A 13,278-nucleotide genomic window follows, 5' to 3' on the forward strand; every position below is an offset into this window, starting at 1 on the left:
TCATTCTGTTTGCAGCTTTTTGCCTTATGCTTAAGGCTGCTGTCTGGCTGGCAGTCCTTCCCCCAAATCTCAGAAATAAATACGAAATCAGACAGAATTGGTAGGTATGGGTGAACAGAAAGTGTGGAAAACTAAAATATCTTGTTGTAATCCCCAGAATATCTTGTTGTTATCTAAACAGTGACCGAAAATTACTTTCAGAGCAATCCTATCTCCTTTTCTCCTTCAGACTTATCCTTTTCAGCATGCAGGATGCTTGGTCAGTCTTCTCATTTTTAAATCTTTTAATCCTGTAAAATGAGCTGCACTTAGTGTGCAGATGAAAGACACCAGTTAAAATTGCCCATCTCATGCCTGGTTGGATATTTCTTCTTAAATTCTCAGTCTAAAAATGAACAGGATTTTAGGTGAGTGGCTGTATATGTCAGGGCTCGTGATAGATAGTAGTTATAATATTAAAGCATCTGGTATTTTCCTTCTTGCTACATATATCCCTTTCAGGGTGCCTTAAATAGACTTATCTTATGAAGAGAGATTTACATAGTACTTAGAGCAAGTTAGGTTTTCCCCCTAAATTTTCTTCCTGTCTTGCTTGAGATCACATATTTTGTTTTCGTGTAGCAGGCTTATAGATATCATAAATCCAGTGTCATGTATTTGGTTAAGAAAAAAGAGCGAGGTGAAGATATTTTCATCCTAATTTTGGATCTTTTCCTGAGAGTTGAACATATAAAATGTGACCTCTTGTGTCTTAGTTCCGTTTGATCTGAATTTGAAGGAATTGCAGAGTCATTTACCACTGATGACTTTCGTAGAAAGATTTTAGTAAGCTCAAGTTCTGCCAGTGCTGATTGGCACACTGTGAGTGCATATCTCAAAATTATTATGACAGTTTACGCTATTTGACAGTCTTCTTGGGAGGTTGTTTGTTCTTTTAAAAAACAATCAAAAACACGCAAGGCAAATGTGTCTTATCAGCACATTCTAGAAATCCACAACAGTGAGATCAGGGTAAATTCACAACACTTATATCTCCTTAAATGTTCTTTTCCTGCTTATGATAGTTGAGAAACTTGAGAACAAGACCGCATTACTGATCATGTGTTTGAATTCCTGAACTTTTTCTGTGTGTATATATTATTTGAGATTAGGCATGGCTGCATATAACAGGAAATCTCGAACAGTGACGTAAACAAGGTATACATACACTTCTCTCTCACATGAAAATAAAAATAAAGAAATGCAGTCCAGAGCTGGTAAGGCCCCTCTGAAATCAGCCAGGAGTGAGATTCCTTCCAGCTCTTTGCTCCAGTGTCCCTAGAGTCTGACCTGTATCCCATGAACCAAGGTGAATATAGCATTGCAGTCCAGGTAGCAGGATGGAGCAAGTTAAGAACATACCTGGCTTCTGCTTTTTTCTCATGGACCAAAACTTAGTTATGGCCACATCTAGCTACAAGTGAGGTTGGGAAATGTATTGTTTGGTTTGGTTTTAAACTATCTGGAGAGCAGTAAGCCCAAGAAGAATCAAAGTTTTGTTCCTCAATTATATTCCAATAAAGAGCTTAAAAAAAAAAAAAAGTTTGGTTCCTACAGAAGAAAACGTACAAAATTTTATGAATGGAAGCTGATATTAATTTGTTTTGATACTTTAGACCCAAGGCCGTAATTATATAATCACTTTTTTAAAACCTATAAAGTGGTTTGGATTAAGTCTTATATTCTTCTCAACACATGACTATTGACACTAATCTCATGTATTCTTTCTTTTTTTCAGTTGAAGTGTAGTTGACTTATAGTGTTATGCCAATTCCTGCTGTACAGCAAAGCAACTCAGTTATATATGTATATACATTCTTTTTTAATAGATCTCATGTATTCTTAATTCTCAAGGTTTACTTAACTATAAGTACCTTTTCTCATGTGCTTTGAGCCACTGAATTCATGCTTGAGAATTCCACATCTTTCACTCAAAATTCTCCCTACTAGTTGTTAGAAACGTTTTTTCATAAAATAAATTTAACATATACCAAGAAATATTTCATGCCATATGGCTTTGAAGAAGTTTTTTTTTAACAATAGCACAAATTAAATTTGTTCTTTTTAGAGCAGGCTATATATTATACAATTTTATATAATATTGTATCCTTGGTGATGTTTCAGAACTCCTGTGTGCCCGTTACATACCTGTGTGGGTCAAGTCACTGTGAATCATGCTAACAGAAAGGCTTAAGGATATTCTTAGGCTTGTGAGTAGTACATTTAATTTAAAACAAAGCAAAACTGACTTATTAGAACCACTTGAGACAAGGAATATATGAGTGCCTTTACCCAAAAGGCAAAAATATCTTGGCCAGAGGCAGTAATGCATGTTTAATGGCCTATTTATCCAGATGTTGGGCTGACAGGTGATAACTGAGATGAGGGACTTTGACGTACACGTCAATTCCTTTGATTTGGGACAAAATTTAATGTGACTAATGATTTTCAGTATCTATAGTGTCTAATACGCAGAAGTTCACGCAGCAGAAAAGGAAGAGTTTTATGGTTTGACCTTCTTAAAAAAAATTTTTCCTTTCTGCCTTTACATTTCAATTTTCAAAAATATAAATATGTATAACTGGCTGTTAAAACATCTTAAAAGCCTTATAAAGTTGTGGACTGTTGTAATCCTTCTATGTGGTTGTCATTTCCACCTTTAGAAAAGTAAATTGGCTGATCTCTTATAGCTGTTTGCTATTGCCAGGTGTTTGCTAGAAAAGAAAAACAAAATAACCAAATTTGAGTAGGAAGAAAGCAACTCTAGCATGCTGGTGCATAAGTGGAAAACGACTTCATAGGGGCACCTTGGGCAATTCGAGGCCAATAAAAAGACCAATTTCCTGTACCTGTGATGCTTCTCCCTGCCCAAACCCGGGATCCCATGACTTTCCTGTGCTTCCTTTCCCCCCTCCCCTGACATGGACGGTTTGTGTCCACACCCTCAGGAGAGCATCATGCAATGAGAGCCGTTGCTGTGCTCAGCGCTCCTTGAGACCTAGGCCCCTTCTGACATTAACTCGCATGAACTCTGTGGTTGTCCTCCCTACTTATCTCAGAGTCATCATCCCGCAAAAGATGAGACCCACCTTCCAGGGTGGATATGAGGAACACACAATATGTGGTCTGTGAAGGGGGGCCGGTATGGTTATTTTCACACAGACTAGCTACTGTCTTCCCTCCCCGACCCTGACATTTCCCCATCGCCTACAGAAGCCGCCACTGGCTTCCTGGGGCACAGTAAGGAATAGGCGTGGTTCAAAGCATGGTTTGGGGCTCTCTAGGGCTAAAATGTGTGCTGGGTGGTGGTGGTGGGCAGGGATGGAGTGTGGAGGTTTGCTCAGACATTCACACGGATGGAATATTCATCAGGCTGGAGCTCGTGGACTGCCCTTTGTGGTCCTTTAATGATCTCACTAGTCAGGTTCCAAATCCTTGCAAAAGTTGAGGCTTTATCTCACAACTTTGTCTTCACCACCGCAGAGAGCCCTACGCTCAACCATAAGAAATAGGTGTTTGGTCATCGGTTTCAGCCAAACCTTTCTGTGTGACCCTAAACTACAAGTCTCCCTTTCACCTGTGTGAGAAGGATAGCAGCCCTGTGATATTGGAAAGAGTTCTCATGACTGTTCTGGAAACCAGACACAAAGGCATATCTGCTGTCAGTCACTGGTAGAAATGCTTGTCCTAGAAATATTTTCAAACATAGGCAATAGATTAAAGTAAATTTTCTTGTATTGGAAGTGTTCAGTTTGTGTAAGATCTTGTGCCACATTAGAAAGAGCCTTAGTTGTGTTTACTTTAAATTAGTAAGTTTGCAGAATAGATTTTTATCTTTAATAAATCTAACCATCATGCCAATCTTAGCTTTAAAATAGGCAGTTGACTACTCGTTGCTAAACTTTATTTAAAATAACTTCTCTCTAGTGTCCATGAGATTTCTTTTAACCAGAAAGAAAAGTAAATTAGTAAATCAAGAAAATTTTACTTGTCTGAAATTCAGCACTAATGATTCACAATGACCACGGGAAAAAAAAATTAACACTCAGAATGGTGATATATTTCAAGTTTTGAAAGAAAGCTGACAATAGAGATTCTTCTTTGTGCTCAGGAGATAAAAATATCACACTTTGCTTAAAGTCAAATCAGGTATTAGAGTTATTGCTTGGTATAACCACGCCTGAGACTTCTGAGTTAAGATTTAATGTTTAAACTAACTTTTCTTTGTTTCGTGAAATTTTAGGGTGTTTAATTGACAGGCACTTAGGAGCACAGTTTATATCTTAAGAATGCATTATGTGATGTTAATCATACAAGATGCAACAGTTCAGAGAGGTCTGTTACATTAGACCGAGCGAATCTCTGAACCAAATATTAATTTTTGTTGGTGGATGCTGGCCGATCGATAGTGAAAACATCACACCCATGGCAATTCCCATGCTGTCATCTATACTGCTGAGTAAAATGATACTTGCATTGATCGTGAAGAAATCTGTCTTCCTGGCTCATTTGTGAGAGCACCTGCTGTTACTGATCAGTGAGATACACAACCGCAAGAAGAATCTTTGGAGAGAAACAGCATGCTAGATTTAGGTGTGACAGCCGATTATCCGAATAGCCTTCATTTTTCCTTTCAGTCTAACTGGAGTATGCCCCTACCGCTTATCGGGGACGTATCTCTAATGCCAGCAAACCAGGGACCATCGCACACCACGTCCAGTGGCCTTTGAATGCTCTGTCTCATGGACCTACTTCCAGCAACGTTTGACTCTTATGACCTGCTCACTTTTGCAGTCCCTTCTTTCTTGTTGGCTTCTGTTACATTTATGTCTCCGAATCCTCCAGTTTCTTCTTTCCTCTTTTTAAACTCATGTTTTTCCTGCCATTGCCCAAATATGAACTTCCACCTGTAGGAATGCAGCTCTCTGGCTCCCTTTGCATGCTTTGCACTCTTTCTTGAGCCTCCCAGAAGACTTGGCAGATACAGGAATTGTGCCTGGATACTGAGAGCAGCCAACTGGGGCTGGGACCGCAGGAGCTCGTAGGGCCTGTCCACTCCGTAACAACAGAATGACCTGCGTACATGACCCTTTCTCTGTGTGGAGAAGATAAAAGCGCTGCTGTGGATACTCCATGCTCCTCCTAGTGACATTTTTAAAAGACAGCATGTGGACTTAAACGTAGCCAAGAACATAAAACCTGTGGTATTCAAATCACTCTTTCCTAAAGAAATGTGGTGGGATTCCAAAACCAAATTTTACAAGTTAAAATGAAAATGGATTTCATTATTGGACGAGCGCCATGCGATCCCTGTCGAAAGTTCCTGTCATTAAAGGGATAACTTTTCAGGTCGGATGTAGAAACGGCGTTAAATGAATAAGCATTTCTTGTGCAACCGCTCTCTGAAAATAAAACTATAACTTACCATTTGGCAGTTTAAGAATGGCGAAGCAAGACTCTGGTGAAATTTTGAAGTCTGCAGGAGTTGAAGAATGTAAAAGCTGTGGTAAACAGCTGCATTTGAGGTCATGAATACAGGTTTTTGAAATGTAAAATACACCGACCAAGAAGCATCGCTTGCATTGGTGGCATAGCACTTTAACCTACGTGATTCAAACGTGAACATTACATTTTTTGTTTGTGCTTAATCAAATTACAGGGTACATTGGGGCACTGCTTCTCAAAAAAGAATGGTAAGTTGTAACATTCCAGGACCCTTTCATGTACAAAGCTTTTCTTGGCTCCTTGGAATGAACGTCAAGCAGAGCATTATTTTAGACCACCTTAAGTCTTGTCTCATCTGAAGTAGAAATACAGGTGAAACAAAACTACTAACGGTACTTGAGGGAATATGAGTTAGTACAGAAATGTCGAATACTCACATTGCCTTACTTAGATTGAATGGCTCCGAGAGACAGTTGTCTGTCAAAACTCCTTTCATTTGCTCTCTTGGTAATTCACTTTAACGGGTGAGTGGTTTTATTATTGCAGTACATTTTGCTGGTGAGTGTTGAAAAATAACTGAGGTAGATTTCTCTAATAGGCCCTAAGTCACCCTGTACTCATGATTTCTAGATTTCAGGGTTTGTTTTTATGTTGTTGCTTTTTCTTTTTTTACCAAATTGGGGGGAGGGGGGCGGGAAGGGCATTAAGCTTAGACCTTTTGGAAACATTTAGGCCATTTCCTTTAATTTGATTAAATTTATATAACAGAACCCTATAAAAAGGATCTGTACTATACCAATTACCATTCCAGCTCGATACAACTCTGGGATGTTCTAGAAACACTTGTGTTTTGCAGAAATAAAATAGAAATTTTTAGTGCTTGATACACTTAAAGTGACAGTGAGAAAATTTTTAAATTTATGCATAAAAGAAAAATACATTCAAGTAAAATCAAATAAAAATAGACAATTCTCATGTCTTAAAGTTAACGCAGTAGCAGATGAAAGGGAAAAAAGTTCTGTATTAATGAACATGGCTAATTATAGACATGAATTTTAGAGCCATTTCTATCGTCTTTAGCTTTTAACAGCATATTGATATATTTTATTTCAAGTTACATAGCTCTTAAAACTGTAATAGTATTTGCTGTCCAGTTTTGGTTTTTATCAGCATGTTGCTTTTATACTGCAAAGAGTAATTCCTGTATTTTAAAAAGCCACTAAAAAATGTTATATTATTTGGGGGAAGAAGGGGGTATTCCCGAAAGGATGGCTGGATATTTTTATCAGTGATGGCCAAGATCTTGGGATGAGATTTCGTGATTGATTTAATAAATAGAATTTCAAGGAAAGGTTTTTGGTACATTAATACCTAGGTATCCATTAAGCTAGAAATCCAAATGAATGCATCTTTTTATTCAGAATGTTAGTCTATATGGCAACTATGAATGTGTTCAAATGAAAGACGTTTTTATACACAAAGGTGCTTTTCTACCTAGAGTCTGAAATTACCATTAATTAAGCAGTATATGATGTAATAGATAATTATAGTGTTTTAATGTGGATGCCAGTGGATTTGCTAGTCTTTCTAAATGGCCATCGTTGGCTAATAGTCTTCAGGGGGTCATTCATATTGCCATTGTGGTTCTAAAAATATCTCTAAATACCAGTGGGACAACCATTTTTGAAGCATGGCTGTTATAAAATGCACTTTTATTTGAAGTGTGTCATTTTTATTTTATCACTCAATTACTTTCATATATGGCAAAAAAAAAATACCAATGCTGCAAAGGAATAAAGGAAAGCTCATTATATACAGAAAAATTTCAGAACAATGTGGTGGTTAGCTAGAGAAAGATTTGAGCTAGGAGTATTGGGCATTGGTTCATTAGGATTTTTAGCTATTCTGTGCATCAGGTTTTTAACTGGAGATGTTTTTACGTAGCATCATTGTTTTTATTTGAATTAATATTTCTATGGCAGGGAGATAATTAGGTAAATCCTGTTGGGTATTAAATACAGTAGTAGTTTAGGGGAGAATAAGCATTTCTGGGTCAAAGCCCTCAACAAAATATTATCTTATGTGAGCTGATTAATTGAATGCCAAATGGCTTTGCCACCATCCAGCCAAACTCTCACAGTCACGCAGTTCATTATCTAAGACTCTTCCAGAGTGGAATGAATGCTTATGTCAGAGTTAATGATGTTCTTTTTTTTTTTTTTTTTTTTGGCACACGGGCTTAGTTGCTCCGTGGCATGTGGGATCTTCCTGGAGCTGGGATCAAACCCATGACCTCTGCATTGGCAGGTGGATTCTTAACCACTGCGCCACCTAGGAAGCCCAATGATGTTCTTTTTAATGTGAGCTATTCATGGAGTAAATATTGATCAGAGAATACTTCCAACCTCATTAAATTAGCAAAGTGTAAGAACATCCCAAAGAGTCTGAACCTGAGTGTCGCACCAAGAATTTTACATGCTGAATTGTCTGTGGTTCTCAGTGCCATCACCAAGTGGTTTCTGTATATTGTGGGCTCCAATCTGTAAGGACCCATTGGGAAGCCTGAAGTAGATTCTAGATTCTAGGCTGCTCTAAGGTCCTTGCTGCCTGTATCTAATATTGAATGCAAAAAAAAAAAAAAAAACTTAATTTGCACAGAAGTTACGAATTCTCAGCCGTGTTTAGTATAGAGAAATGTTATAATTTGTGAACGTGACTGTTCAGTAGCATCTCAGAGTGAGAGTTTTCAAGTTGGATTCCAAAATATCCTAGGGCTTCAGACATTATGCTATGGTTGGATCTTAATTTCAGCTATTTAAAACACCGTAATGAGGGAATTCCCTGGTGGTCCGGTGGTTAGGACTCCGAGCTTCCACGGCAGGGGGCACGGGTTCAATCCCTGGTTGGGGAACTAAGGTACCACAAGCCCCACAGTGTGGCCCCCCCAAAAAGTTAAATAAAAAAGAAAACACTGTAATGAAAGAGACACAAAATTTTGAGTATACATTCCCAAGTTTTCACTAGGATGCCAGTGATTAACTTGTGCTGCCAGGTTAACAAGTTTGGAGGTGGATCTTAGAATAAAACTTCTCCTGCCTTTTTGTGCATAGATTGGAAACTTTTGTGAACAGGGACTCCAGGAGAGAGCTCCTAGCTCTGCTGTGAATGCCCTCTGTGCTTGTGCACTCATATTCAGTGGTGCAACCAGCCACGTTCCCACAGTTTTCCTGTGCGAGGCTTAATATATGCCCAGCAGGGGCCAGGCACATCTGCTGAGAACTGGCTTTTCCACAGAGTAATAGTAGGTTAGACCAGTGACTGTGTGTGATACAACATTATAAGTTTAGGCTTAATTTACATTTTAGGTGCTATTTGTCAGATTTATTTATTTATTTATTATTTATTTATTTATTTTATTTATTATAAATTTATTTATTGACTGAGTTGGGTCTTTGTTGCTGCACGCAGGCTTTCTCTAGCTGTGGCGAGCGAGGACTCCTCTTCATTGCGGTGCGCGGGCTTCTCATTGCAGTGGCTTCTCTTGTTGCAGAGCACAGGCTCTAGGCGCGAGGGCTTCAGGAGTTGTGGCACGCGGACTCAGTAGTTGTGGCTCATGGGCCCTAGAGCACAGGCTCAGTAGTTGTGGCTCACGGGCTTAGTTGCTCCACAGCATGTGGGATCTTCCCAGGCCAGGGCTCAAACCTGTGTCCCCTGCATTGGCAGGCAGATTCTTAACCACTGCGCCACCAGGGAAGCCCCTCAAACTTATTTTTTTTAGTGAGGGGTACTGTTACTTACCTAAAAAAAAATGAATACCTTTGAAAAAAATTACCTAATACTCTTCATTAACTCCTCTGATTCATTTTAATTAAGGGCCTCTTGCAACTAGAAAGCAAGCTTTTTTGGTCAACCATTAATATTTGCAGCCACTTCTGTGTGGGTCAGGACTGTGTTGATATTCTGCAGCATAAACAAACCATGGAAATAAATTAATGCCTGCAGTTGATATAGGACTGTAGGTGTCATTCACAACCTCTTTTTTTATCAGAATTTTGTGTTCTTCAACATGGCCCTTTGTTTTGCACAGATAGCTTTTAAAGAAATGTTGCTGGTTATTTCTAAAATTCTCGAGTTTTCCCAACCTGCAGTATAGAGCTGTAGAGTTCTGAACTGGGCAGTTCTTTCTACTTTCACATTTATAGTATAAGAGAGCACTGCTTTAACAGTATCAATGCTGTTAAGTAGACAAGCTCACTATTCTTACAATTTATTACTATTTCAAATAGCTAAAAATTGGATGTCCAAAATGTGAACGATATGAAAATTAAATAATATAGTAAAATGAGTTTTAAGGTAAGGAGATTAGATAAAGACTACTATGGCAAAAGGTCTACTTTGCATTCTGAGTATAAATCTTTTCTGTCATTTTTGAAATTTTATTGGAGGTCAGTTTGTCTGTTTAGCAGTTATAGATTACACGTAAGCTGGAATTTTCAAAGAACATGCAGGTAAAGAAGCAATAACAATGGAACCTGTTTTTGTTGGTTGAAGAGGTGGAAAAGGAATTAGGAGGGTGTGTGTCGTGCTCCATTTTACCTGCCCTCTCTCCATTTTTAAGCGAACTTGGTTCTGTCTCTCTTTGCAGCAATAAGAAAATCACTCACCACTTTCCCAACTGCTTATAGATGCTTTCGAGAGATAAAGGTGAATGGCCTTGGAACCTGACCTGTGTCCTCTGGGTTTTATTATCCATTGTTCTTGCCCTAGACTTGGGTAAATGGCTTTAGAAAGCCTTTACTTATTAGAACATATAGGCGTCATTCCCTGTAGGTCTGGAGTGCATACTTCAGAAATCTTATTAAATTTATTTTTAAAAGCACATTTTTTTAATGCATTGGTGTCCCATGACATCTATACCCACCAATATAGATGATGTTTTAGAGAAGAAGAAAAAGCTGACAGAATTGTATGCTTAGAGAGCCTTGTGATTAAAAAAAAAAAAAAAAAGCAAACTCATTGCTTGAGGCATTCTCTATAAAGGGTTTTTTGAAATAATTTTAATAAATATTTTATGGCTAAAATTCTTCTACCCTCACCCCTCCCACTGCTGCCACCACTTGTCATATTTCTGCCATGCACACTGTTCCAGGGCCTGGCCCAGCAGCTGCCCCTCTTATCACCCATTTGCTCACCTTGTGTTTGCTTTCTTTTCTTTGCAGAGACCCTCCTTGATGACTTCCTCCTCACGTACACAGTCTTCATGACAACCGACGACTTGTGCCAGGCGCTGCTGAGGCAATATCCTTCATTAACTTCAGGATGCTGTGCCCGCTTCCTCTGAGACAGATGTCTCACATTAGAAATTAACTGCCTTTCTTCATTTACTCACCCCCTTGCTAGCGTGTGGCTGTGTGAAATATTAATGCCATGATAGCCAAGGTGGAAGATGAAACGAGACAGACGAGGCAGCAGGAACTGGAAGGGCAGTGCTGCTGTTTTCACATTCTGCATCGTGGGTAGACTGTGCTGTCGATATTATGTTTTCTTCAAACCTGTGTCTCAAGACTTAAGCATCTGAAGATGAATTGGGCCTACTGGGTCAACCCCAGAGTCAAGAGGTTGAGTGGATTGGCGATAACTGGACTTACAAGACAGTCATTCAGTTCGCGCCAGACCACATGGGTGGGAAAACGTACATGTGTGATAGTGTGTTTCTGGGCAAGTATTCTGCGGGAGACGAGGACTCCCCTCTGGGGAGGTCTTACCCCTTTAATCAGCTGTCATCCTTTCAGAGCTTTGTCAAGGCACATTCTCTAAGGATGATGCATGTGATTAGACGGTCAGTGGCCAGTCCAGCAGGCTGTAGGATTACATACACTAACTAGAAGAGGTGCAACAGATCAAGGGCCTGAAAGACATGCCAAAGAAACGTGCTCAAAGTTTCCGAATGAGTGTCCTGCCTCACAATGTCAGAGGAAGAGCTCTTTCTTTATCATTAGTCAAGTCCTGATAGTCATGGGAAAAGAAGAAAAGAACATTTGCGTAAGTGGAAATAATGTTAAGATAAATCCTTATATTATGCCTTTCAAGAGCAAAACTAGAAGAGATAGATACTTTCACAGATTCTTTGTGTTTGCCTGAGTTTGTTTCATAGGTAGAAATCAAAGCAATCAGATGTCCTTGATGTACTTTTTTTTTTTCCTGAGTTAGTTGCTTTAATTTCATGATGAAATAACAAGGATTATAAGTACTTTTCCGCTAAATGTAGCCATTCTGAAATATTCAGTGTTAGCTATGACTTTTCTCCTCTGTTTTATTTTTTAATTTTTTTTATTGGAGTATATTTGATTTACAATGTGTTAATTTCTGCTGTACAGCAAAGTGATTTAGTTTTTTATATATAGTAGTAATCCATTGTATATATGTACCACATCTTTTTTTATCCATTCAGTCCTTGGTGTACTTTAGCAGGTTGGGAAGACAGTGACTGAATTATGTTTTTTTTTCTTTAATTTTTAAAAATATATTTATTTATTTATTTATTTATTTATTTATTTATTTATTTGCTGCATTGGGTCTTCGTTGCTGCACACAGGCTTTCTCTGGTTGTGGCGAGCGGGACTACTCTTCATTGTGGTGCGTGGGCTCCTCATTGTGGTGGCTTCTCTTGTTGTGGAGCATGGGTGCACAGGCTTCAGTATTTGTGGCACACAGGCTCAGTAGTTGTGGCTCACGGGCTCTAGAGCGCAGACTCAATAGTTTTGGCGCACAGGCTTAGTTGCTCTGCGGCATGTGAGATCTTCCTGGAGCAGGGATCGAACCCATGTCCCCTGCATTGGCAGGCAGATTCTTAACCACTGCGCCACCTAGAAAGTCCCTCAATTATGTTTTAAAATAGTTACAAATCCTGATACAAAATTTATTCCTATTTTGCAATTGTATAGCAGCATTAAAGAATATAGAATCCTGTCCAATAACCCTAAAGCCTACCTGTGTTTAGTATCATAGCATTTTCTATTTCCAGTTAACTTTTCAAGGTGTCCAAGATACTCAGAAGTGATAATGTGGGGGGCAAAAACACTGGGTTGTTTTGGAAAGCACCAAGCTTGTCTCATTCCTAAGGCTTTAAGCATGTTGCCTTTGAGGTTGTTATTTTTATATAATTTTAACAGCATAGTTAACACATAGTCATTGTATACAAATTGGGAAATGCTTATAAGTACAATAAAAATAATTCATGTTCTCTGAAATCTCATTACCTTAGGAAGCCACTGTTAACTATCAGTATATATCTTTCCAGTAATGAATATATAAATAAGCATAGTTAATAGAAATGGATGATCCTAACATATTCTTTTATACTTGCTTTCCTACTTAACAATATATTGTGAATGTCTCTGTCAGTAAATATAATGCTGGACCATCAGTTTTATGGCTACAGAAAAGCCCGTTAAATGGATATGCCATAATTTATTTAACTGTCCTCAGTGGTTGAAGCATTTAGGTTATTCCTATTTAATATTTTTTATTCCGGTGAAAATGAAAATTAGCATCCCTTTTTACTTACATTTGTCCAATTCTTTTCTTTTTTTTTTTTTCACTTAAATTCCTAGGGGGTGGCCATTTGTATCATACCACAAATTATGCTACAGAAATCTGTGCTCATTTGGCACTACTTTAGAATGTGAATTTCTGAGGATCAAAGTATATCTGGCTACTTCTTTTTTTTTTTAATAAATTTATTTATTTTTAGGTTATGTTAGGTTTTTGTTGCTGTGTGTGGGCTTTCTCTAG

General features: G+C 38.4%; 1 protein-coding gene across 4 annotated transcripts in view; it reads left to right on the forward strand.

The window, feature by feature from the left end:
- Nucleotides 1-13,278, forward strand: part of RAPGEF5 (Rap guanine nucleotide exchange factor 5) — a 231,250-nt gene that overhangs the window by 174,510 nt on the left and 43,462 nt on the right. For all 4 annotated transcript variants that reach the window (XM_057730812.1, XM_057730810.1, XM_057730811.1 and 1 more), the window contains one exon: nucleotides 10,704-10,782. In XM_057730812.1, the coding sequence (XP_057586795.1) occupies nucleotides 10,704-10,782 (79 nt within the window). The remainder of the gene's footprint in view (nucleotides 1-10,703; nucleotides 10,783-13,278) is intronic.

Source organism: Hippopotamus amphibius, chromosome 4 (genome assembly GCF_030028045.1).
Source record: "Hippopotamus amphibius kiboko isolate mHipAmp2 chromosome 4, mHipAmp2.hap2, whole genome shotgun sequence".
NCBI lineage: Eukaryota > Metazoa > Chordata > Mammalia > Artiodactyla > Hippopotamidae > Hippopotamus > Hippopotamus amphibius.